A 25,710-nucleotide genomic window follows, 5' to 3' on the forward strand; every position below is an offset into this window, starting at 1 on the left:
AAATGGTAAAATAATCAACCACTCTGGATCTTATGCAAGGATTTCCCCCCCATGATTTGCACATCTGGGCAGAGGCAATATTTGTTTTTGTTTTTTGTATCACTGTAATCTGTTAACTCATTGTCTTAACTTGAAATTGGATTTGAGATTGAGATTTGGATTTATTCCGCTAAATTGATTACATTCAATAAAAGAATATGTTTTAGTTGCTTTTCTGCTTTGTTTTATTGAATTATTGCATTTTATATACAGTTTATGTATATTTTTATATATTACTATTTTTAGAGCATACAAGAAGAGCATACAAGACTACTTTCAAAAGCTTTAAAAATAGTGTTTCCAAACGTGTGTGTGAGATATTTGAAATGTACACATTTTATTGCATTGATATCAAAAAAGGCTATGGTTCAAAATTAATTAAAACATTAATTAATACAAATTACATATATTATAAAGTTAGTGTAACACATCTATAGTTAATGTTATGTGATTTCAGGTAAATTAAGCAATTGTGACGGTCATCTTAAAAATTAAAAAGTAGCCCAATGTTGTGTGATTATGAATGACGTCATTTGCGTCAGTATCCAGCCTGTTGAATCGAGGCCCCGCCCTTATCCTGACTGTTGCTATGAAGGACTTCTCAACTGTCCAATCCGTTGCTTCATCTAGCTCATCCTGCCGCAGGAGGCGGGGCTTGCGTGCAAAAAAAATACAATTCTCGTGCAGTGGCGTCACGTACGGCAGCGGATGTTTTACAGCAACCGCAACTGACAGAAACTGACGGTATTTTATAAAGTGACCTTCCTGCAGGACACAGAGCTAGGAGGCGTTATACATCTCACGGTAACGAACACCGAGCTTCATTGAGACTATTCTTTTAGGAATGCTGTATAATAATTTTTATTGTTCGACAAACTTCATTCTGCATAGGTTTAATTTGGTGGAATTTTTTTTTTACGTGGAAAAGTAATCTGTTGATGTGTCCATATCAGGAGAAAACTGAAAATGCCGCTGGATGAAGAGAATAATGGAGCTTGCGATAGGTACGAATGGATCTAATGTATTACATTAATTTGTCTTTATTATATGTGCATGGGCTTTCAGTCCTTCCGTTTGATATACTATTGAATGATTTATGTAAATATTTCATATTCTTTACGCAACTCAAAGCATTGTATAGCGCACTGGATAAATGACAGATTTCATTCGCTGGACACAATGCTCCGTTCAAATTTCTTTCAGTTTTGAGAAGGGATACAAAACGGAAATGATGTTCCCAGCGCACTTGTCACGACCCCTGGCTTATTGTCCTCCTGACTGACTGTTATTGTTATGGTGTGTTGTTAAAGTGTTACTTTAAACCGTTTCGTAATACTAGGGACAATCGCCAACAGCTAACGTTATGCTGTTTCACACCTAACTGTCAAACTTGTATTTTACCTGAATAGGTCAATATATGTGAACAATCCTCATTTAGACTCCATGACAGATGACATCCTTTATCATTTTAACCTGGGAACATCCACTCACAACTTGGCAGCGATGTTTGGAGATGTCAAAGTAAACTTTACTTTATTTCCCTTTCACACTAAAACATGACACCTTCAGAATGATCTGGGTCTGTGTAACTCACTTGGTTGGACTTTTTGTCTCAGTTTGTGTGCGTAGGGGGAAGTCCATGGAGGATGAAGTCTTTCACTGAATACATTGCCAAAGAACTGGGGCTTTCAGACCCCAACGCAGAATATCCAAATATATGTGCAGGAACCGATCGCTACGCCATGTACAAAGTTGGACCTGTGCTGTCTGTCAGTGTGAGTGAACTCAAACTCATCCATATGTACACTACTATTCCAAAAGTTTGAGTTCAGAAATAAATAATTTTTTTTTCTTATTCAGCAAGGATGCATTAAAGGGATAGTTCACCGAAAAATGAAAATTCTCTCATTATCTATTCACCCTCATGTCATTCCAAACCTGTAAGACTCATTCATCTTTGGAACAATCAAAAAGTTCATAGAGAGATCGTAAAACGAATCCATATTGATTGAGTGGTTTAGTCCAAATTTTCTGAAGAGACATGATCGCTTTATATGATGAACAGATTGAATTTAGGCTTTTTTTCACATATAACTATTCGTCAAGTCACACATCAGTCATGATAAACAGAAGTTCAAGCATGTTTGCTTGTCGTAAGAGAACCAATGAGGTTCATTCTCGTGTTATGCAGCACGTTTGAGCTTCCTCAAGAACCAATGAGGTTTCTTCTTGCATGTCAAGCAGGTTCGGTTGAGCTTCTGTTTATGTTCGCTGATCAGTGTTTACTGTTTATATGTGAATAAAAGCCTAAATTAAATCTGTTCATCATATGAAGCGACCGTGTTTCTTCCGAACATTTTGACTAAACCACTCAATCCATATGGTTTAGTTTTACATGCTCTTTGTTAACTTTTTGAAGTCAAAATGTCAGTTGCTTAGCTGTCTGTGGAGGGACTGAAATTTCTCAGATTTCATCAAAACATCTTCAGTTGTGTTCTGAAGATGATAATGTGAAATGTGATGATGATAAGAGATGTTTCTTGAGCACCAACTCATCATATAAGAATGATTTCTGAAGGATTATGTGAAACTAAGTATGTTTACATGCACTCATGATTGTGCACAAGATCAGTTCATTCTGACTGAGAAATCACATTCAGGCATTTACAAGCTTCATTTTTTCTCAGGTCTACACCATCCCGTTTAATCAGGCCGTAATTAAATTTAAATTTAGCTCTGTCAGATCGATTGAGGTTTACGTAATTGCAAATGAAGTTTGTCCGAATATTAACATTGAATATTCTGTGTTCTAGCATGGCATGGGCATCCCATCAATCTCTATAATGTTGCATGAGCTTATCAAGCTCCTGTACCATGCCCACTGCACTGATGTCACCGTAGTGCGCATCGGAACGTCAGGTGGAATAGGTACACTACTTTTACCATTGAACTGTTTAATCAAAAGGCTGTTTCCATGCTTTCACAATCAAGCTCCAACCTCACCCTGCATGGTGTTGTAAACCAGGGGATTTTTGTGAATCATTTCCTGAGTTTTCTTTGAGCTGTTTTTCTGTCTGTCTTTTGTCAGGGTTAAAGCCAGGGACTGTGTTGATTACCAAACAGGCGGTGGATTCTGTGTTTCAGCCTCGCCTTGAGCAGATCATCTTGGGTAAACCAGTGGTCAGGAGCACAGAACTCGACGGGGAACTTGCAGAGGAGCTTCTTCAGTGTGGCAAAGACCTTGCAGAGTTTGACACCGTCATTGGTAACACAATGTGCACCCTTGACTTCTACGAAGGTAGAATTATTTTCAAATACACTCTTAAATATTATAGAGTGTTATGATCATTTTGCACTGAGGTGTTTGCTGTATTTGATGGCTCTGTCTGTGTACAGGTCAAGCGCGGCTGGATGGAGCCTTTTGCTCATACAGCGAAGAAGATAAACAGAGATATCTTGCCGAAGCCTATGCCGCTGGGGTTCGTAACATTGAGATGGAGTCGTCTGTGTTTGCGGCCATGTGCAAACTGAGCAATCTACGAGGTATGTCTTTAACACACCATTTCTTCAAGTTAATGAGTAATACATGCACGAGTTTGTGTTATTCCATTGGTTGTTTAGGTTCATGCAAATGGGCGTTTATGGATTTGAAATGGGTGCTAGAGGTTTATGATCTTTTATTGAAGTTAGTCTGTTTGAGCTGACTGCTTTTGACCTCTTGTCAGACATTAAGCCTGCTAGTGTTGTTTATTGTGGATGGGTTGAGATTTGATAATACGAAAGGGCTTTTTTCCTGTATTTTCAGCTGCGGTTGTGTGTGTAACATTGCTGGACAGACTGAAAGGAGACCAGCTGACCAGCTCTCATGACGTCCTGAATAACTACCAGCAGCGACCTCAGGCCCTGGTCGGACATTACATCAAAAGGAAGCTGAAAGCCTACAAGAAAAGCTAGTTAACTACTAGTCAGAAAGCTTTCCAAGCATACTTTCAGAACAGTCCTGAGCTGAAGGTAGGGAATAGTATAGTGCAGTTTTGATTAGGACAATGATTATATTAATATATGGTAAAAAGAAAAAACGCAGCTCTTTTAAAGGGATAGTTCACCCAAAAATGAATATTCTGTCAGTATTTACTCACCCTCATGTTGTTCCAACCTCGTAAGACCTTCGTTCATCTTCGGAACACGAATTATGATATTTTTGATTAAATTTGAGAGCTGGATCACTCCTCCATAAGCTTCTTAAGGGATTGAAGCTTGCCAGCCCCTAAAAGTTATTAAAGATATCGTTAAAATAGTCCAAGTGACTACAGTGACTCAATCTTAAGTTTATCAAACGACGAGAATACTTTTTGTGCGCAAAAAATAAATAACGACTTTATTTCAACTATTCGTTTCCTTCTCTGTGGGCCTCGAGTCAGTTCACTAGTGTAATGGCATAAGCTTCTGTTGTTGTACGTCACACGCATCACACACATCACCAGCGTCGGCCAATAGTGAGCCTACGTGTGACGTAGCTCTACGCAATCACACTACGTCTAACTGACTAGAGGCACACAGAGAAGGAAATGAATAGTTGAAATAAAGTCGTTATTTTTGGGGGGATTTGCGCACAAAAAGTATTCTCGTCGCTTGATAAACTTAAGATTGAGCCACTGTAGTCATTTTAACTATTTTAACGATATCTTTAATAACTTTTTGGGCATGGCAAGTTTCAATCCCTGAAGAAGCCTATGGAGGAGTGATCCAGCTCTCAGATTTAATCAAAAATATCATAATTCGTGTTCCAAAGATGAACGAAGGTCTTACAAGGTTGGAACAACATGAGGGTGAGTAAATACTGACAGAATTTTCATTTTTGGGTGAACTAAACCTTTAAGTTGACCGGTTTTATAAAAAATGACCAAAGTAACATAAATATCTTAAAAATGTTCAATGGCTTAACACTGCAGTTACTTACAAGCTCATATAAATTCATGCCTTGAATGTAATAGCTTCTTTTACTTGTTTTGAAATGGTAGGCACTGGGGATGCACCGATACCGATCGGGTCCGATACCAAGCTCATGTACTTGTACTCGTACTCGTAAAAATACCCCGATACCAAAGACCGATACCTCACGTATATCCTTAGCTTATATTTCTTAATTCTTATGAACACTCTTCCTGCAGTTATAGTGTTGCTAGATTTAATAGTACACTCTAATATTTCACTTTACACTTTCGGCTGTGATTACATTGTTACTCAGTGTTATGTTAAACATTTGTTCTGTGATTTCTTTGGCACTTTATGACAAATTTGATTGTCTTGTTGTCTGTGATTTCTTTAGCACTTTGACAACTTTGTGACAGGCAGGTAAAAATTACATTCATTATGTCCTTGGTTTTGCCCTTTCACATAGTGAAATTTGGGCTTTGAAAATTTGTGATAAGCACAATAAGAATGATTTATTTTTTTAAGTTTATTTAAGTTGTTGAAAATAAAGATGCTGATATGTTCATTAGTCTCATTGTGATGTTCTTAGAAAATTGCCACATAAAACGAGAACCCCCCCCCCAGTACAACAGGCATCGGTATCGGCGAGTACCAGGAAAAAAATATCGGTACTCATACTCGACCCTTAAAAAGTGGTATCGGTGCATCCCTAGTAGGCACATTATGTTCTAGACGGTTTGATTTGTCTAAAAGGTCCCATATTGTACACCTTTCTGAAGTTTTATTTTAAGTTTTGATGTCCTTTAAAATATACATATTTGCGGTATAAGTACCAAAAACCATCCCAATATATTTTTACAGCTCCCTTTTTTGAGGAGCTCTGCTAAGAACAGGTCGATTTTGGCCTTTCTGATTAATATTCATGGGCCTCTCTTCTGATTGGCCTGCTGTGTTCTGAGTGACGCCCGGCCAGGACAACCACAATTAACTGTGGCTTGGTGATGCTCACAAGTAAGGTAAATAAAACCGCTGTAATGGGGGAAATGTTGTCCCGCCTCATATGTTCAAGCCGGACTCCGGACCCTGAATCGCCGACGACAGGAGGCAAACAACCACCTCCTTACTTTCGGCGCATTATAATTACCATTACATAAATGCTGCACGCAGATTTAACGTTAACGCTAATTTAAACTGTCTGTAAAAAAACTCACACTTTTTTTTGTCTAATTCGATTTAAATCTCCAAAATATGTACGTTAATAGTTATACACTGATTTTGAAACCCTTAGCTGCTTTATAATGGAACGTTGTAAGACAGACACCGAATGCAGTAAGCTTTGTAACTATTGCTTTCCTACTGATACAGTAAGTTTACGTGCTACAATTTCTTTTACAATGTTACTTCTTTCTGTAAAAGGTTGTGGTAAATGTGCAAAGATGCCCACAGAACGTGAGAACATATGCTGCAATTGACGGCCCAGGTAAACTTGTAAAACTATGAACTGTAGGTACTGCAGCATCTTTGCGGAGTAGCTTCTTTGGAAAATCGGCATTGAACTGTGCCTGATTCACAAAGCAGTCACTTGTGAAATATAATAAAATAAATAAACATTAGCCACTGTTCTCTTATATTAATGTTTTCGGAAGCCTGTGCAATGATGTAGTTTTGTGACGGTGGGCAGAGTTTGACTGAAGGCGGTGACTGAGTAGTTCTGACATCACATTTATACGGAAGTCACAACACAACGGCTCGTGAAAAGGCTCAGCTACTTTATGCAGGCTGTGTGCATTTGTCTGTGGATTGACTGTTTTGAAACTTATATGGTAGTTTCATAGCCCCTAGACCTCTGTTATAATGAAAAAGCCAGGAAGTTTTGACAATATGGGACCTTTAAATACCGGCTATTTATTATTGTTTTAAAATACGCTGTATTTAAACTACTCCTGATGAAGTAGTTGTAAGGGAAAGATGTTTTTAGAAATGAGAGAAAACTAAGCAGTTTTAGCACTAGTTACTTTATAAGAGTCTAAAGATCCTTTTTAAATAACAGCAAACCTATCTTGCTTATGTTTGTCACTGTATGGTTATGTTACAAACAAACTGTTTTTAAAATTCTACTGTAATGATCACAAACGTCTTAAGGAGAAATATTATGCAATATTTAATTAAGTTTGCAATGTTTGACATGCAAAGTGTTATTTTAATTGTCACTGAATGATTTGTTTTACACCATTCTGAGGACCCCCCCCCCCCACACACACACAAAGATTAAATAATTTAATAAATGAAAGTTGAATGAAATGAAGTTAATTTGTCTCATAAATGCAAAAAACAAGTGTTAACAATGTGACAACATTATTATGCACATCAAAGTCCATTAAAATTTGAACATTAGAATATTAAAATATGAAAATGTAATAGAGAATATTAATAGAAACGTCTGACTGAGTTTTGGAGCATACTGGGTTGAAGTACCATTGCTTAAATTGTGACACAACATAATTAACACCCTTTATACATCACACAAGGCAAGTAAATCTCATTCCATCTTATCTCACAAATTCAGTTATTGTAAAAAGCACATAATAATACACTTTATTTTATATAGCACCTTCCAAAGGAACTTTAATCAAAAAATACAAGGGAAAAAAAAACACAGCTTAAGAAAAAAAGCGTAACAAAAAAACACAACAAAAAATATTTAAAACCATTAAAAAAAGTTAACCTAAAAATGCTTACATTTTGTGTATCTTTATGAGAAGGGTTCCAGAGTCTATGAACATAGAATGAGAAAGCCCTGTCCACTACAGATCGCAAATGTGTCTGCGGAACAGCCAGTAAACCAGTTTGAGAGGAGAGCAAATGACGCTTAGGAATATATAAAGTAATAAGCGCAGACAGATACTGAGGGGCCAGACCATGCAGTGCCATATTATGTGAGCATAAGGATTTGAAAATCAACGCAGAACCTGATTGGGAGCCAGTGCAAGGACTTAAGTATTGGAGTGATCTGTTATATATCTTTCTTAAACCAATATTTGGTCCAAAAGTGGCAGTTTAATTAAATAAAACTCTGTTCCCAATTTTGCCTTTTTTATGATTGTTTATTTAATGTTGATGTTTATTAATTGTTACGAAATTACACAAATTAGAATTATAAACATTTGTAATAGGGTTTTAATATTACAGCTAATATTATATTAATATTATATTATATTTTGTCCTTGTAATGGATCAATGAAATTGTATTGATCATTGTTGTTTGCTATTGCTGTGATGAAATATGAGTGGCATGTTGTCCCGCCCCCGCGGCAGTAAATACGTCATCGGAGAATTTCATTGCAAGACGGAGGGAAATTTATTTTGATTAAAGACTACTGTGGCATATCAAAACAAAAAAATGATGTGAACGGATAAATCATTTTTAGAATACTACAATATTTCATAGAAAAAAAGAATAGTCGATTTGGATATCCTGGTGTATTTGATCCAAGTACATGGCAAAAATATAGTGGACCGTTACCGCATCTAGCGCTCGATGAGATGCAGGCCAGTTTTGTTTCCTCCCACACACGTCAGTGAAGTGAAGTGCTGCCGGTGGCCAATCTGCTTTTGCGCGCGGACTGGATCATAAGTCAGCCGCTCCCATTCCTCACATCTCTCCGCGCTCCTCATTGTGCTCTGCTGACTCAGTGCCTTAAGCATCATCCGCTCTCAACGCCACTGGCACAAACCACGACCATTGTGGAAATTAACACGGATTCAAGAAAGGACACCATGGCCAAAACAGCTATCGGTACGTGCTGCGCATTTCTTAACTTGCCACCTTAATCCATTGTTGCATTTATAAACGCGTCAATGGAGACTGTCTATGAAAAGATTCTCTGAGCGTTATACCATGTACGGTTTATATAGAATACATACAATGTTATATTAAAATCTTTTTCATATTGGCTATAGCCTATTCGTGCTTAAAACACATTTTACAGCTATAGCCTAAGCAACTGCGACTAGAGTCTACATTATCGGAGGCATCCTATAAAGGTACGTTTCGCATTTCCCCCATTCATATAGTTTAGAATATTTAGTGAAGTGAATGTAACTTGCATTATGAATTAGAATAAATGGCGTACTACGTACATTTCTGAATATAGTGACATGTATGGAAGATGATTGGCGATGGCGCACCTGCTCCTGCTGCCTCGCATCATAATGCAGAAAGACCGCACCCAAGAAACGCTGCCCAGACGATATAGCCATAAAAACACACACACACATACCTCCTCACGGAGCATTTACCTTAATGAGACATATTTAACCAGCCATACGTGCTTTACATGGAGTAATCATGAAAATTTGAGCAGCTTTTTTGTTATGGATGTCATCGTCCTTGTTTCATAGTCATGAAGTCTGAGTGCTGTCATAAACTGGCATCAAGGATAAGGTGACATTCTCATTCACACTCCATATTATGTTTTAAAATAGCCACTTTATGCATTTATAAACTGAAAGCAGACTAACAAGGCTCGTCTTGAGATATAACACACAGGCCTGGCTCATTCCTCACGTGCATTGTTATAATAGGCTATAACAACATTGATATTGCTCTTCTCATTTTAGTATATAAAATAGATAAAACAATCAAATCTAAATGATCTATTGTGTTTATTTCCCTAGTAAAATCAGCCTCTATTTTGTTGTGGAGTCTGGTCCATGCAATTCATGACCAGATGGCATGGGCGGATTTCACTGTGCATTTTTTTCGGGCTCTGGGTATCTTGTAGAATTACTGAACCAGTAAAGTCCCCTTTCCGAATCTATCATGGGCTGTTCTGTCAGGATGCGTTGATCAGTGTAAGGCTGCCGGACCGTGGGCCTGCTTGTTGATATTGTTAAGAATGGCCGAGGAGCAAAGATTGGGAGACCAGCCAGCCCTGCAGCAGTGGGATGCTGCATGGTGGCCTTTGCTGCACTGGACAAATAAGTATTGACACTATTTTGGACACCAGTATCTGACCCTGGCAGGAAATTGCTCCTGCGTGTGATTTGGACATTGAAAGTATGGGATATGTAGATCATCCTAGATTAGAACTACTTGATGGCTATTATATTTACTTTATTTTCTTATACTTGTCTCCTAGTCTGACTGATTTCTGGCTGTAAATTTCTAGCTAATGTGCTTGTAATCTGTAAAACGCTACAGAGGGCAGGAAATGGGAAGTGTCATTAGTGTGCCTGCCTGCTGCATTTTTCATGAGTCTGCCAGCTCCATTTGTTTGAATGTAGAAAAGTCTCTCAGTAGACTCCATTTTTATGCTTTGTTGTATTTCAGTATTGTGTTTATCCACTAAGCTGTACAAAATTATTTTTTCTAAGTTGTAAATGAAACAAAGATTATTGAAGTATGTTTTACAAGAAATTTCACATTTAATGCAATGTGTTGCTTGCCATTTTTTTGTATTTGTGAAATCTACTAGTAATTTTGTGAGTGAAAACTTAAATCCTACACTTTTTCAGTGTATATAAGGTGATGGTGTTGGGAAATTTCCCATTTTTTATGTTTGTTCACTGAATTCCTGATGAATCTACTTTTTTCATTGTTCGTAGCTGTAATGATAATGATAATAAGCTTTTTAAAAGAGCTAATGTAGCTAAAGTAGCAGTGTCGATCAGTCACTCAGTTGAAGCATCATAGAGACAGACACTTAGAGATGAAGTACAGGATATGTTATAGCCCACAATTGAATCCTCTAAAGAGCTGTATAGACCGGGCGAATGAAATATGCTCCGGCCGTAAACTTCAGCACATTTGTGCTTGACTAGCCTATAGTGGATGTGTGTGTAGTACGACTAACAAGGGGCCAATTTTGTGTTGTTCCAGCATACAAAGAGAAGATGAAGGAGCTGTCCATGCTCTCGCTCATTTGCTCCTGCTTCAGTCCACAGACGCGCAACAACCTCGTCTGTGAGTTTGAAGGTAAGCGAGAGAACAAATTAGTTTTCATTTGAAGCAATATAATACAATATATGAAATGCATGCTGTATGCTAATTTGGTAACACTTTACAATAAGGTTCCATTTGTTAGCATTAGTCATCTACATTAGTTAACATGAACTTATAATGAAAAATAGTTCTAAATCTTTTTATTTTTATTTTAGTTCATGTAAATTTCAGCATTTACGAAAACATTATTAAAATCAAAAGTTGCCTCTGTTACCTGAGCTAACATGACCTAACAATGAACAGTTTTATTACCAAATGTTTATTACCAAAGATTAATAACTACTGCAACAAATGTATTGCACAGTTTTAGTCAATGTTGTCAGTTAACATGAGCTGATGGGGCTTTATATTTTATATAATAAATAAAAAAATAATACATTTGACAATAAATATAAGGAAATATAAGATGTTTATATAATAAATATAAATATAAGAACATATTTAAAATGCTGATAATTTCTTGATTAGAATCTTGATTAATTATTTTCTGAAATTTATGAAAAATAAATTAATTGAAAGCCCATTTGCACCACATAAGAAATATCATCCTTTAATAAATCACAATTATGACATAAAATTCTGAAAAAATGTCAAATTGATATAAAAAGTCTTAATTATTACATTCTAAGTCATAGTTATGAGTTGAAATGATGACAAAAAGTCTAAATAATGAGATAAAAAGACAAAATTAAACATTTTGTCATAATTATGACTTTGTAACTTAATTAGTAAATAGAGTAATAATTTCGACTAATATTCTCATAATCAACTACTTATGTCAACTCGACTTTTTATCTTATAATTATGACTTAGTATCTCATAATTGTCATAATTGCAATTTGTAATTCATAGTTTCTCAATTCTCTTAATTTCAACTATTTCCTCATAATTAAAACGTTATAATTATGACTTAGTAGTATAGCATAATTATGTATTCATTTCGACTTTTGGGCATAATTAATTATGACTTAGTATGTCTCAATTTTGACTGTATCTCCTGATTATGACTTAGTATCTAAAATTGGTCCTCATTATTATGATGCCATAATTCCAATTTTTGTCATATTACATTTTTTTTTGTCATATTTGTGACTTAGCATGTCATAATTATGACTTTTAATGTCCTAATTATTATTTGCCAAAGCATTTTTTTTCTTATGTGGAGGAAATGATCTTCCATAATGAACTGACATGCATTCATTGAATCTATGCCCGCTTTATTAAGTGAGGTCATTTAACATTGGTCATTGTCTTGTAGATATGGAAGTAAAGCCCATAAACAAAAGGGCTTCAGGCCAGGCCTTCGAGGTGATCCTGAAACCGCCCTCACCTGTGTCAGATGTGGCCCACAGCATCACCTCTCCTCCAAAGAAACGGGATGTGTCACTGGAAGACATCCAGAAGAAATTGGAGGCTGCTGAGGACCGCCGGAGGGTGAGTGGATTGAATGTAGAGAAGCTTACTTAGCTGTAACTATAAATCTTAGAATTTTATTAACATAGACAAGTGTACATGAATAAATGCATTAATAAATATTGGTAAACCACTTTGAAATCCATTTAACCCTCAGAATTCAGAAAATGCATGCCATTCCATGCCTTTATGCTTGAATGCTCATGTATGTAATGACTTTCCTCAACAGTCCCAGGAAGCTCAGGTGCTCAAAGCTCTGGCTGAGAAACGTGAGCATGAGAGAGATGTGCTGCTCAAAGCCATGGAGGAGAACAGCAACTTCAGCAAGATGGCAGAGGAAAAGCTCATCCTGAAGATGGAGCAGATCAAGGAAAACCGGGAGGCTTACCTGGCAGCCATGATGGATCGCTTGCATGAGAAGGTGAGCAAAACCGTTACACACTATAGACAAATTATTTGAAATATTATATATAGTAAGTGAATTGCTTATTTTTTATACTATTGCATTATATCTAATGATAAATAATAATAAATTAGTTTGTTAGTTAAAGGTACGCTATGTAACTTGGCCCTGAATTCTTTATTTTGTGGAAGAACATTGTTTTGGTTGTGCTTCAGCTCAATGTGACTGTGCGGATCAATATGGTTCTTTCTCATTACTTAAAAGAGAGAGAGAGAGAGAGAGAGAGAGAGAGATTATCCTACTGCTCAGAAAACATTAACTACAGGCTTTAGAGATATAACCTGTTTAGATGGAAAGGATCTCAAGCTGACTAGTTTCAGACATTGCTGTAACTTTACCCATTATTAGACACAGTACTTCCTTGAAAATAAATCCCAGCACAGCGCTAGAACAACCATAATGACATTACCCTACACGATAGATAATGCTTTAGAATGAACTCTCTTAGAGAGCTGCATATGGCAATTAATCTGTTCAATAAAATACTTTACTCACCTGTTGAGTAACCGCCATCTCCGCATCACTTTTACATTTCAAATCGCTCAATTCTCGCCATCTCCGCCAATTTTGATTGTCGTTTCATTAAGAGCTCTGTTGCATTCTTTTTTTGCCAGAAGACTTTCCTGTTTTTTTAAACTGGTGATTCCCCTGAGGTTTAGTTGCTTCATGTCAACCTTTCTCACTCGCTTTGACAACTAATCTATGCCATTCCCACACAACACACGCATCAAAGAAGCCAGAGCAATTTTCTTTATTCACAAATATGAGGAGATCGGCACTGGCGAGTAACATATGTACGCAATTTCCGACAAAACCCCTCCAAGTCTAAAATATAAACACTTATAATAGGCTTACCATAGTGAATCAGGGTAAGAGAAAAACATGTTTGTATTGACTCATTTCATTTAGTTAATTTTGAACAACAAAAAGGTTAGATAGTGTACCTTTAATTATTCTAATGTATTCTTACATTAATGATCAGTATTATAGTATGTGATACTATGTGTCTATTTTGGTCCTATCAGGAGCGACATGCTGCAATTGTCCGCAGGAACAAGGAGCTGAGGGAAGAGCTAATAGCATGAAGTTCTCCTCCTCCTCTTCATACTCTTCATCAGCCAACCTATCATCCTATCCTGCTCACGCACACTCACACACAACCACTGGTCAAAACCAGTCAAAACAACTAGTATCACACTCGTATACTGTTTGAACGGTCTTGCTTGATTTCATAGAGTAATGGGAAGACACAAGTATTATTTTGTAAATAATTTTTTTTATCTATCTATCTATCTATCTATCTATCTATCTATCTATCTATCTATCTATCTATCTATCTATCTATCTATCTATCTATCTATCTATCTATCTATCTATCTATCAGATTGAATGATAACAAATCAAATGTATCAAATCTACATGATACATTGTTAATTCTTTTATTATTATTGTAAGTCAGTTTCTCAGTTTTTTTGTTTTGTTTTTTTTCGATTCAGGCACGTCTGGTTTGATCATGTGAAAGGTTTTTGGTGTTGTGAGAAAGCTGCTCGCTTACGTTTGCAGTGTTAAATGATGTAAAGTTTGGTGTAATTGTGAAGAATGCAAAAAGCTTCAGTGCTCACGCCCCAGGTCAACATAGATTTACATTTTAAAAAGCAAACATAACCCAAGACTCATAAATATATATTGCACTTAAGTTTATATACAGCATGATCAAGACATAGCTACTTTTTCCTGACCAAATAGCTTGAGATATGAGTACTGAAACGAATAAAAAATGTTTATAGTGTCTCATTTTGAATTCTGTATTTTAGTTCCTTTGCTTAACCTCTGTGAAATGAAATATCCCTTTCTTGAAATGTTATGAAACATCTGCATGTCGACATCTGCAAACGTACTCTTTTGTTGGCTGACGATTGGAAACACCACCCTTTCTGGACCCTTTGGACTAGACAGCTTGATATCGCCTGTATTATATTAAAAAAAAGGAAAGAATAACCAGCCAGTTCCTATCCTGTTGCTCTATTTGGTGGCCTGCTCCACACCCACACATTGATTCAGGCCTTCGGCTCTCAAGGCTGATGTTTGTCATCTGTCTCTAGCAGGACATCTTCATTAGTACAGCGGTGTAATTAAAGGAGATGTATCTCCCCGAATGTTCTGACGTGTTTGGCTTGATAAAATAGGTAACATCTTTACCAGCTGAATGTATCCCCATATACTCCCAACTACATCCTTTGACGTGTGACTATTTTCTATTTGGTTTATTTTGGTGAGATTGGAGTGAGTGTGTGTACTGTAATTGTGTGTGTCCATGTTAGGTTGACCGAGCATTTGTGTCTTTTCTCTCCAGAGGTGAAGTGATGGGCAGATGCAGAACATGCACTGAATGATTATGAATTTATTTCGAATCATTTTTTTTTTTTTTTTTTTTTTTTAGATCACTGTCTCTTCTATAAATATGCTTGAAGTGTCTCCGGCTGCCTAACTTGTCTTTTCCCCTCTCATTTCTGTGTGTGCAAACTTTGGTGAAAATAAAGGTTTGGGGTTCTGTGAACATGGTAGACTCTGTTGTTTGCTTTTTTAATATAGATTTTCGTAATGCCATTATAGCGGTTCACCAGCAGATGACAGTAAAGCTATTGTAATATATGGGCTAAGCTTAAAAACAATTTGAAAATGTAAATATCTAATCATCCAATTGCATGGCAGCAACTCTATGCATTTAGTCTCAATCTCTGCTGCGACATTCAGATGGTAAGGTGAGAATTTGGCGTAAACAACGTGAATGTATGGATCCATCCTGCCTTGTATCAACGGTTCAGGCTGCAGGTGGTGGTGTAATGGTGTGGAGGATATTTTCTTGGCACACTTTGGACCCCTTATTACCAATGAGCATCGTTTAAACGCCACCTGAGTATTGTTGCTGGTCATGTCCATGTCCATCCCTTTATGACCACAATGGACAGTCTTCTGATTCTTACTTCCAGAAGGAAAACGCACCATATCAAAAAGCTCAAATCATCTCAAACTGGTTTCTTGAACATTACAGTGAGTTCATTAGTAAGTAAGTAAGTAAAGTATTTATATAGCACCTTTCACAGACAAGGAAGGATCACAAAGTGCTTTACAGAAAAAAAATAATAATAATCAAAACAAATAAAATAACCTATACAAATACCATAGAAATTTAATAAATGCCAAACCATATTTTTAATTAAAAGTTTGTCCAAGAAAATGTGTCTTCAGGTGTTTTTTAAAAGATTCCTCAGAAGCCATAGTTCTCAATGCTAAAGGGAGAGAGATCCATAGCCTTGGAGCCACAACACAGAAAGCACAGTCACCTCTTAAGATGTGTTCTGGGAATAGTTAAAAGGTCTCGGCCTGAAGACCTCAGAGACCGACCAGGTGTGTGTGCATGTAATAAATCCTGGATGTAACAGGGGTGCTTGACCATGCAAGGCTCTATAAGTAATGACTAAAATTTTTGAACGTGCTCTTAAACCAATAGGAAGCTCTTAAACTCAAATGGCCTCCACAGTCACCAGATCTCAATTGAGTCAATCCACTTTGGGATGAGGTGGAACAGGAGATTTGGATCATAATAGAATGACATCATGTCAATGTGGACCAAAATCTCAGAGGAATGTTTCCAGCACCTTGTTGAATCTATGCCACGAATAATTAAGGCAGTTTTGAAGGCAAAAGGGGGTCCTACCGAGTACTATATAAATATATATATATATATATATATATATACAGGTCCTTCTCAAAAAATTAGCATATTGTGATAAAGTTAATTATTTTCCATAATGTAATGATAAAAATTAAACTTTCATATATTTTAGATTTATTGCACACCAACTGAAATATTTCAGGTCTTTTATTGTTTTAATACTGATGATTTTGGCATACAGCTCATGAAAACCCAAAATTCCTATCTCAAAAAATTAGCATATCATGAAAAGGGTCTCTAAACGAGCTATTAACATAATCATCTGAATCAACTAATTAACTCTAAACACCTGCAAAAGATTCATGAGGCTTTTAAAAACTCCCAGCCTGTTTCATTACTCAAAACCGCAATCATGGGTAAGACTGCCGACCTGACTGCTGTCCAGAAGGCCATCATTGACACCCTCAAGCAAGAGGGTAAGACACAGAAAGAAATTTCTGAACAAATAGGCTGTTCCCAGAGTGCTCTATCAAGGCACCTCAGTGGGAAGTCTGTGGGAAGGAAAAAGTGTGGCAAAAAACGCTGCACAACGAGAAGAGGTGACCGGACCCTGAGGAAGATTGTGGAGAAGGACCTGTTCCAGACCTTGGGGGACCTGCGGAAGCAGTGGACTGAGTCTGGAGTAGAAACATCCAGAGCCACCGTGCACAGGCGTGTGCAGGAAATGGGCTACAGGTGCCGCATTCTCCAGGTCAAGCCACTTTTGAACCAGAAACAGCGGCAGAAGCGCCTGACCTGGGCTACAGAGAAGCAGCACTGGACTGTTGCTCAGTGGTCCAAAGTACTTTTTTCGGATGAAAGCAAATTTTGCATGTCGTTCGGAAATCAAGGTGCCAGAGTCTGGAGGAAGACTGGGGAGAAGGAAATGGCAAAATGGGTGCCATGTCAGCTGCTGGTGTTGGTCCACTGTGTTTTATCAAGGGCAGGGTCAATGCAGCTAGCTATCAGGAGATTTGGGAGCACTTCATGCTTCCATCTGCTGAAAAGCTTTATGGAGATGAAGATTTTTCAGCACGACCTGGCACCTGCTCACAGTGCCAAAACCACTGGTAAATGGTTTACTGACCATGGTATTACTGTGCTCAATTGGCCTGCCAACTCTCCTGACCTGAACCCCATAGAGAATCTGTGGGATATTGTGAAGAGAAAGTTGAGAGACGCAAGACCCAACACTCTGGATGAGCTTAAGGCCGCTATCGAAGCATCCTGGGCCTCCATAACACCTCAGCAGTGCCACAGGTGATTGCCTCCATGCCACGCCGCATTGAAGCAGTCATTTCTGCAAAAGGATTCCCGACCAAGTATTGAGTGCATAACTGATCATAATTATTTGAAGGTTGACATTTTTTTTTTTTTTTAAACGCATCTTTTAATGGTCGGATGAAATATGCTAATTTTTTGAGATAGGAATTTTGCGTTTTCATGAGCTGCATGCCAAAATCATCAGTATTAAAACAATAAAAGACCTGGAATATTTCAGTTGGTGTGCAATGAATCTAAAATATATGAAAGTTTAATTTTTATCATTACATTATGGAAAATAATGAACTTTATCACAATATGCTAATTTTTTGAGAAGGACCTGTATATATATATATATATATATATATATATATATATATATATATGTGTGTGTGTGTGTGTGTGTGTGTGTGTGTGTGTGTGTGTGTGTGTGTGTGTGTGTGTGTGTGTGTGTGTGTGTGTGTGTGTGTGTGTGTGTGTGTGCATAGGTTTGCTGGTAAGTACTGTTACTGTAATGAAATAAAATATAAAACTATTTATCTTGCATATATCTGTTTTGAATGTTAGATTTAAATTATACTATTCTTTCTTAAATTATTCTATTCTTAAATTATACTATGCAGTGAGAATAGCTTTCCTGTAGCTCAAACAGTAGAGCATTGGGTCATGGGTTTGATTCCCAGGGAAAGCAATAACTGATAAGAATATAAAATGTGTACCTTGAAATGCAATGTAAGTCGCTTTGGATAAAAGCGTCTGCCAAATGCATAAATGTTAAATGTGTTCTTGTTACTGTAATTGCAAGCTGTTCCGAACATGCACCACCTGTGAAAGAGATGAGGTTGTACAGGAATAAAACATAAAAAATTCTGAGCAAACATGATATAATTATCTCTTTTGTATTGTCTTATTATTTGATAGATTATACTATTATAATTTCTATAATCCAAAACTGCAAACAAACTTTTGACCACTAATGCATGCCATAATTTTAGAGGGAAAAAAATGACAGCAAAAGTTTAGTTTAGACAAAAAAAAAGAAAATCCTTTTGACAGGAAAGTTTGTCTCATTCTTTCCACACGGATTCCACTTTACCAGCTGCTCAGCAGCAGTGAGAACAGGTTCAGCCTCAGGGAAAATATGTGGAAGGCAGTAATTGATGCTAGTGCAGCAGAACAAGCAATAATCATCCCTCTGCAAGAAGCCTGTTATTGGCCTACATTTTCTTATTACCCCCCTCTTTCTGCTCTCTACAGATTCCTTAAACTAATTATTGTTTTGTTGAGTGCAGATATTTGCACTCAAAGACCTTTGTGCTATATTGTGTACTCCATTATGGTTTGCTTCGTTCTGTATTTGTGGTTTCAACCACATAATTGTGATCCCCTAAAGTCCCCTAAAGTGTATTTTCATGTGCTGCACTGTTTGTGAAGGGAGTAGATTAACTTGAGACACACACAACCACTAGTAAATATTATTTACTACACATGCTAACTTTTTTTCCGTAAATTACTATTTACAATACCAAAATGAGTCAAAGGTTTCAATGCAAATGTATTTAATAAAGAAATAAACTCTGATAATCCTACGTAACAGCATGTCTACACACAAACTATAACCAACAACGAACTGAGGAAACACAGGAACTTAAGTATACAAAGATAACGAACTCAAGTTCAAACAGCTGTGATGATTAATGAATATCCATGGTAACAAACATGTGGTGGGAAACGTGAAAAAAGACAACAGGAAATAATGACAAGCAAACTAAAAGTCCCTGAAAAGTGAAAACTAAACTGACAGTTTGTGACATTACGAGAAGGCGCGGCGTTGCGCTGTGGTAAGGGAGAGGAGGCAGTTTAGGAGGCGGATGAGGAGCAGGCTAGTTGGTATTCGGAGGTCTGGTTGCCAGGAGATGCCAGGGATGAACCGGAGGTGGCAAAAAACAGGGATGTGATGATGGTTTTGACCAGGACGGAGCAGAAGGTGGTGATGTGATAATAGGGTGATTCCCAGCTCCCCACGGCGGCGTTGAGAGGAACCATGGTGGTACGGAGTTTAACACCACCATGTGGACGTCACTGATGGAGAAGGAGCCCAGGGTGCAGACGGAGGGTAGACGGATCTGCACGACACTGATGACATCAACGACCGTGATGGAGCTGCCACAACGACCCCCCGAGGGCTGTGTCGGAAATGGGGTGACTGATATCAGTATATCAGCATATCAGTCTACCAGTCCAGCACACACTCACTGCGATGAGGTTGTGGATGGGGAACTTCTCCATTCTCTCAGACTCCACTAGTATTTACTCTGTCACTGGCTCGGTGGCCTGCTCGCACACCAGGTCAGACGTAAGGGGCTCAGCCTCCGGAGCGATGGTGGGCATATCCACTTCCATTGCCATTGGCAGCTCCATCGTGCCAGGCACTGGCACTCAATCTGCTGGGAGCTCTAGCTGTTGCTCCGTGTCGCAGGGTGGTGGTGGGCTGGGCTCTGGGTCCGGTGATGAGATGGACCGAGGGTTTAACCTCTCTAGACAGCAGAATCGCATTCCTCCAGCTGAGTCCTTGCATGTCTGGGAGGTCTACTTGATGTTCGTAGTTTGCCCTGATCCAATACAGAGGTTTGATTATTTCGTAATCACATGGTGAACGAACGGAGAGGTGGCAGAATGGAAGGGTGTAGTCCACCAAATTTTGGCCACTCCTGGCCAGCGTAACAAATGCAGCTGCATAATCCCTTTTGTGGTCGGTTATTCTGTCACATTGATAAAGGTCTGTGATAAGGTTCAAAGTGTGTGTGGAAGGAAGAAGACAGGGGTCGGCGTGACTGGGACTCACGTTTATTCAAAAAACAAAATCAACAAAACAAAAGGAGGCGCACAGTAGGGCATTCACCGAGCCACCAGGGTGACACAGCACAAAAAACACAGAAACAGGATCAAACAGACGCTTAAAGAGGGCTTTGCGGAAGATAGCAGTGCACGAGGTCCCAGTCCATCTCTCTTTCGCTCTCTCGCTCCCGCCGGCTTATATGTGGTCTCTCCACGCCAATTACTGCAATCAAACACAGTTGTTCATCATCTGCACTTGACATACTTACTCACCGCTCAGCTCCCTCCTTTCTCTCCCGCTACAGACTTCGCAAAACCACGCCCCCCTCGCCACATACCCCCACCGCCCGACTCAGGCCGGAGAGCCATCCGCCCTGCAAGGCCCCCCCCCCCCCTCCTGGAGAGGAAGTGGGCCATAGCCATCTAGATACTAACGGGTGATCCGTGCGTTGGTATCCTTCATGCGGTGGAGCCACTGCAGGGGAGCGCGGTCCGAACAGAGGGTGAACTCCCGTCCCAATAGGTAATAGCGGAGGGTGAGAATGGCCCATCTGATGGCCAAACACTCCTTCTCTATGGTGCTGTACATCGTCTCTCTCTTAGAGAGCTTACGACTGATGTACAGCACCGGCCACTCTTCATCCTCAAGCTCCTGGGACAGGACCGCGCCCAGCCCTCTGTTCAAACCTCCTGTAATATCCCGCAGGCCCCAGGGACTGTCTAACCTCCTTTTTGGTCTTGGGTCTCGGACAGGTCGCAACTGCTGCCGTCTTGTCAATTTGGGGATGCACCCATCCATGACCCAAGTGGAAGCCCAGATATCTAATCTCCACATGCCCAATCGCACACTTCTTCGGGTTGGCCGTGAGCCCAGCCCTTCTCAGCGTTCTCAGGACAGCCCACAAATGCTGCATATGACGCTGCCAGTCATTACTATAGAAAATTATATAATCCAAGTAGGAAGCGGCATATGCAGCATGCGGCCGGAGAATTCTGTCCATCGGACGCTGAAAGGTCGCCGGAGCCCCAAATAAGCCGAAAGGAAGAGAGACAAATTGGTGTAATCCAAACGGCGTTTTGAAAGCTGTCTTTTCTTTGGACATGGGAGACAAGGGGATCTGCATTGGCATTGGATAAGCGTCGAACTTCGACATAGCGTTCACCTTTCGATAGTCCACACTCCACACAGAACCGGACCGAGCCGTCGGTGTTAGGCACTAAAACTATCGGGCTCGCCCAGTCACTGTTGGACTCTTCTATTACTCCCATGTCTAGCATTTCCTCTAATTCGCTCTGGACCACCTTTTTATTGTGTTCAGGCAAGCGATACGGCCGGCTGCATACGACCACGCCCGGCTCTGTCTCAACGTGGTGCTGAATGAGATCCGTCCGACCAGGCAGGGGCGAGAACACATCAGCAAATTCGGCTTGTAAATTTTTCACATCAGTGAGCTGGGAGGGTGAGAGGTGGTCTCCACCAGGTGCCAGGGCGAGAGATTGGGTTTTTAGGCTTGCTTCTGGACCGAGATCCTCCTCTCCACCTCTCCACCGCTCACCACCGTCGCCAGCATCACTGATTCCGCCTCAGACCATTTTTTGAGGAGGTTGAGGTGGTAAATTTGATGTGCCCCATCCCTATCTGTTCGGACTACCTCATAGTTGAGATCTCCAATTCGCCGAGTGACTTCGAAGGGTCCTTGCCACTTTGCGAGTAATTTTGAACTAGAAGTAAGGAGTAATACAAGCACTTTATCTCCCGGTGCAAATTGACGAAGCCTAGCTCCCCTGTTGCACAGCCGACTCTGTTTGTCCTGGGCCTGTAACAAATTCTCCATCGATAGCCACCCCAAAGTGGGGAGTTTTGTTCTCAGGTCCAGGACATACTGAATTTCGTTCTTGCTAGTCGATGGTCCGTCCACCCAAGTCTCCCTAAGGGCGTCTTACACCCCGTGGGGCTGATATCCATAGAGAAGCTGGAAGGGGGAAAACCCCCGTGGAGGCTTGGGGGACCTCGCGTACAGCGAACAAGAGGGGTTCTAGCTATTTATCCCAATTTTTGGCGTCTTCCTGTACGAACTTTCGAATCATGGTTTTCAACGTGCGATTAAATCGTTCCACCAGGCCATCTGTCTGTGGGTGGTAGACGCTGATGCGAATCGATTTAATGCCCAACAATTCGTAAAGTTCGAGGATGGTTCGTGACATAAACGCCGTGCCTTGATCGCTGAGAATCTCTTTCGGGATTCCCACCCGGGAGATTAGTTGAAACAGTGCGCCCGCAACGCTTTTGCCGGAAATACTGCGGAGGGGCACTGCTTCAGGGTACGCGTTGCATAATCTAACAGGACTAAAGCAAACCGGTGCCCTCGTGCAGACCGTTCTAATGGCCCTTCTAATATCTTTTAAGATAGTAAAATAGGGATAGGAGAGCGGTTGGTCTGGGTGGAGCAGCTGGCCATCGATTGAGCGACCTGATCAAAAGCATGTTTCAGCGTTTCATCCTTGGACTGCTCCAGGGGAAAATCATTGCGCTCTCGTTCCCGCTGGCTTATATGCGGTCTCTCCACGCCAATTACTGCAATCAGACACAGGTGTTCATCATCTGCACTTGACGTACTTACTCACCGCTCGGCTCCCTCCTTTCTCTCCCGCTACAGACTTTGCAAAACGACGCCCCCCTCGCCACAAGGTCCAAATATGAAGATGATACAAAAGGAAGTGATGTTACGTTCTGTGCTAAGGCTTCGGAGCGTGTGACGAGAAATCCCGGAAGCTTTCAGTAAATTGTTGTGCGTTCAAGTCCTCCTGGGAAGTTCGTACGTACAAGGTGGGAAGTCGTGTTTATGATGACACTGCGTTCAAGTCACTTTCGTCGGAGTAAGATGGTTGTGTACTTTCTCTTCATTAATCACACAAAAATACAGCAAGGTCCTTAATCTCTAGTTCTAGAAAACGAAGAACAAAGAAATGTACATCAGGTGTGCTGAAACTAAACGATCTTTACGAGATGATTTGAACGCACCATTGTATCGCTTTAGACCAATGAGATCATTAATGACGTCCGAAGCCTCGCTTTCACTTGAATGGTTCAGGAGGCAGTTTGAATATTGGCGTGATATTTTGACACCCATGGGATCCCCTCAGAATGTGTGGTTGTAAAAGAGGTGAGTTTGGGTTATTTGGTAGTCTGATAGTTTTGCATGTTGTTTCGATGGACCCGGCAAGAAAGAGAAAGACTTCGCCTGTATGGGAATACTTTGATCTGATTTCTCTACAGTTATGTTATACAATCATTATATAGCAACAGAAAATACACATTATAGATTAGTCTATCTGGAAATTGTTTTTTTCTTCACCGTTATTTCTAAGCCTTAACTGGCGCAAAATACAGTGCAGGCTATTACAGATCACATCAGGTCATCTGTAATGTATTTGTAATGTAATGTATATTGTTTTACACTCTTTGACCACCAGGTGGTATTGTGAGCAAATGAAGCCTCGAGAAATTAACCCTTTTGTGAACCACTTGGATGAAAAGCTTCAAAGCTTCATGAGGCTTCATTTCACCACCACTATCAAAAGGTTCCAATACAAATGTATTTAATAAAGATATAAACTCAGATAATCCGGTAATAAAAAAGCTTACGAACTCATATACAAACAGCTGTGATGATTAAATGAATATCCATGATAACAAACAAGTGTCTTTGTTCACAAATGTGAACAAAGACAACAGGAAATAATGGCTGCGTCCAAAAACGTAGGCAGCTGACTTCTTACCTCGCTGCCCTATTGAATGTGCAGGCAGTGTTTGCACACGGAGATACCTCACGAAACTGATTTCGGACAGACTTCTGAGGCAGCATAACAGTTTAATGATCTACAACAAAATAGAGCAAGCTTTGGTGAAAACTAAGTGAATATTTAATGACTACAATAGTAATTTCTCTAGAAATGACATCATATGGGGAAAATATTGATCAAAAACGTACATTTGCACACAAACTGATGACCAGCCGCAACTTTCAAATGCCATCTTTATTTTTCTAGCTCAACTGTCACAGATTGGAAAGGGCAGGACTGTGGGATATCAAAGGCAGCGAAGGATCCATCTATGCGGCCTTCAAAAATCGATCAGATGAAGGTATCTCAGGAGACAGGAAGTGGAACTAACATTGCATTCGGACGTGCCTTGATGCCTTCCAACCTTGGAATGTGTCCTCCGAAGGCAGCATTTATCAGGCTTCGGCGCAGCCAATGATGAGAAAACTAAAAGTCCATGAAAATGAAAACAAACTGACAGTTCGTGACACGTATATGGTTTGGATGTTGAGAGGACAAATATTAATTCAATTAATCTGACAAAAACACAGGAAAAAAGTAAATACCTTTATCAGCCGACTTTTTAAGGTAGGCTAACATTCTTTTAAAAATATAAAGCTTGAAATTGCTGAATTAATTTGCTTATAAAATTTGAGAGTAGCTTTTTCTCAGACGAATTATGATTGTAAGTTATGACTGAGGATTGCTGTGGATTTGAAATGTTGCTTATGATGGCAGGGGTGAGACTTCTTGCAGTGATTTTAGATTGAATACCAAACTGTGAACATTATCTTTGTTTGACATGTCAGTCAGTGTAATCTCCAACACTGATCCTGAGTGAATAAAAACAGAAACCCTATTGATCTCCCTTCTGTGTGACTATAATGCTCTTTAATATCAGGACTATAACCCTGCCATATAGCCTATTCTTTGTTGCATAAATGCTTTATTATTAATAATCAACAGATGTCAGCGTTTCCGTACAGTACTAAACTTGACATCGAAATGTATGTACCTATTTATGGACTTGTACCAATTTTGGACTGTTATTCTGTTAAATACAGATCTATCAAGCCCTCCCCTTTCAAAATCTGTTATCCAATCAAATTCTCAAATATCACACCAATGCTACTGATTGGTCAGCAGGTGGTTACTCTTATCCCTGCACTCTTTAAATCTCCCTCTGGTCTGCGCTTTTGCAACACTTTATAGCCTATA

At 39.3% G+C, this 25,710-nt stretch overlaps 2 protein-coding genes across 5 annotated transcripts; both read left to right on the plus strand.

Annotated features, from left to right (window-relative positions):
- The first annotated feature begins 696 nt into the window (after positions 1-696).
- On the plus strand, positions 697-7,275 carry upp1 (uridine phosphorylase 1). Of its 4 annotated transcripts, XR_013196299.1 has the most exons (9): positions 697-843; positions 993-1,043; positions 1,449-1,560; positions 1,656-1,814; positions 2,853-2,967; positions 3,128-3,337; positions 3,436-3,582; positions 3,845-4,122; positions 4,790-7,275. XR_013196299.1 is itself a non-coding variant. In XM_077209287.1 (8 exons), the coding sequence occupies exons 2-8, from the start codon at positions 1,006-1,008 to the stop codon at positions 3,991-3,993; spliced, it is 930 nt and encodes a 309-aa protein (XP_077065402.1). In that variant the 5' UTR covers positions 697-843; positions 993-1,005; the 3' UTR covers positions 3,994-7,275. The 4 variants fall into 4 exon arrangements, 3 of the variants coding, with proteins under 3 accessions (XP_077065402.1, XP_077065393.1, XP_077065411.1); XM_077209287.1 differs by having other exon boundaries at positions 3,845-7,275; XM_077209278.1 differs by lacking the exon at positions 697-843 and having other exon boundaries at positions 950-1,043; positions 3,845-7,275.
- Positions 7,276-8,317: 1,042 nt separating this feature from the next.
- stmn2a (stathmin 2a) lies at positions 8,318-15,411 on the plus strand. The gene is made up of 5 exons (XM_077209308.1): positions 8,318-8,770; positions 10,856-10,951; positions 12,237-12,412; positions 12,621-12,812; positions 13,880-15,411. Exons 1-5 carry the CDS (start codon positions 8,752-8,754, stop codon positions 13,937-13,939), a joined length of 543 nt encoding a protein of 180 aa, XP_077065423.1. The 5' UTR covers positions 8,318-8,751; the 3' UTR covers positions 13,940-15,411.
- The last annotated feature ends 10,299 nt before the right edge of the window (positions 15,412-25,710 follow it).

Source organism: Siphateles boraxobius, unplaced genomic scaffold, assembly GCF_051911475.1.
Source record: "Siphateles boraxobius isolate OS27281-9 unplaced genomic scaffold, OSU_SipBor_1 12, whole genome shotgun sequence".
Lineage (NCBI taxonomy): Eukaryota > Metazoa > Chordata > Actinopteri > Cypriniformes > Leuciscidae > Siphateles > Siphateles boraxobius.

Bases quoted from the DNA above. Each gene is read 5' to 3' on its own strand.
- stmn2a (XM_077209308.1), top strand. The intron at 10,952-12,236 runs GTAAGCGAGAGA...ATTGTCTTGTAG, and splicing joins CCTCGTCTGTGAGTTTGAAG to ATATGGAAGTAAAGCCCATA. The intron at 12,813-13,879 runs GTGAGCAAAACC...TGGTCCTATCAG, and splicing joins TGGATCGCTTGCATGAGAAG to GAGCGACATGCTGCAATTGT.
- upp1 (XM_077209287.1), top strand. From the start codon at position 1,006: ATGCCGCTGGATGAAGAGAATAATGGAGCTTGCGATAG. The intron at 1,044-1,448 runs GTACGAATGGAT...TTACCTGAATAG, and splicing joins AATAATGGAGCTTGCGATAG to GTCAATATATGTGAACAATC. The intron at 1,561-1,655 runs GTAAACTTTACT...TTTTTGTCTCAG, and splicing joins CGATGTTTGGAGATGTCAAA to TTTGTGTGCGTAGGGGGAAG.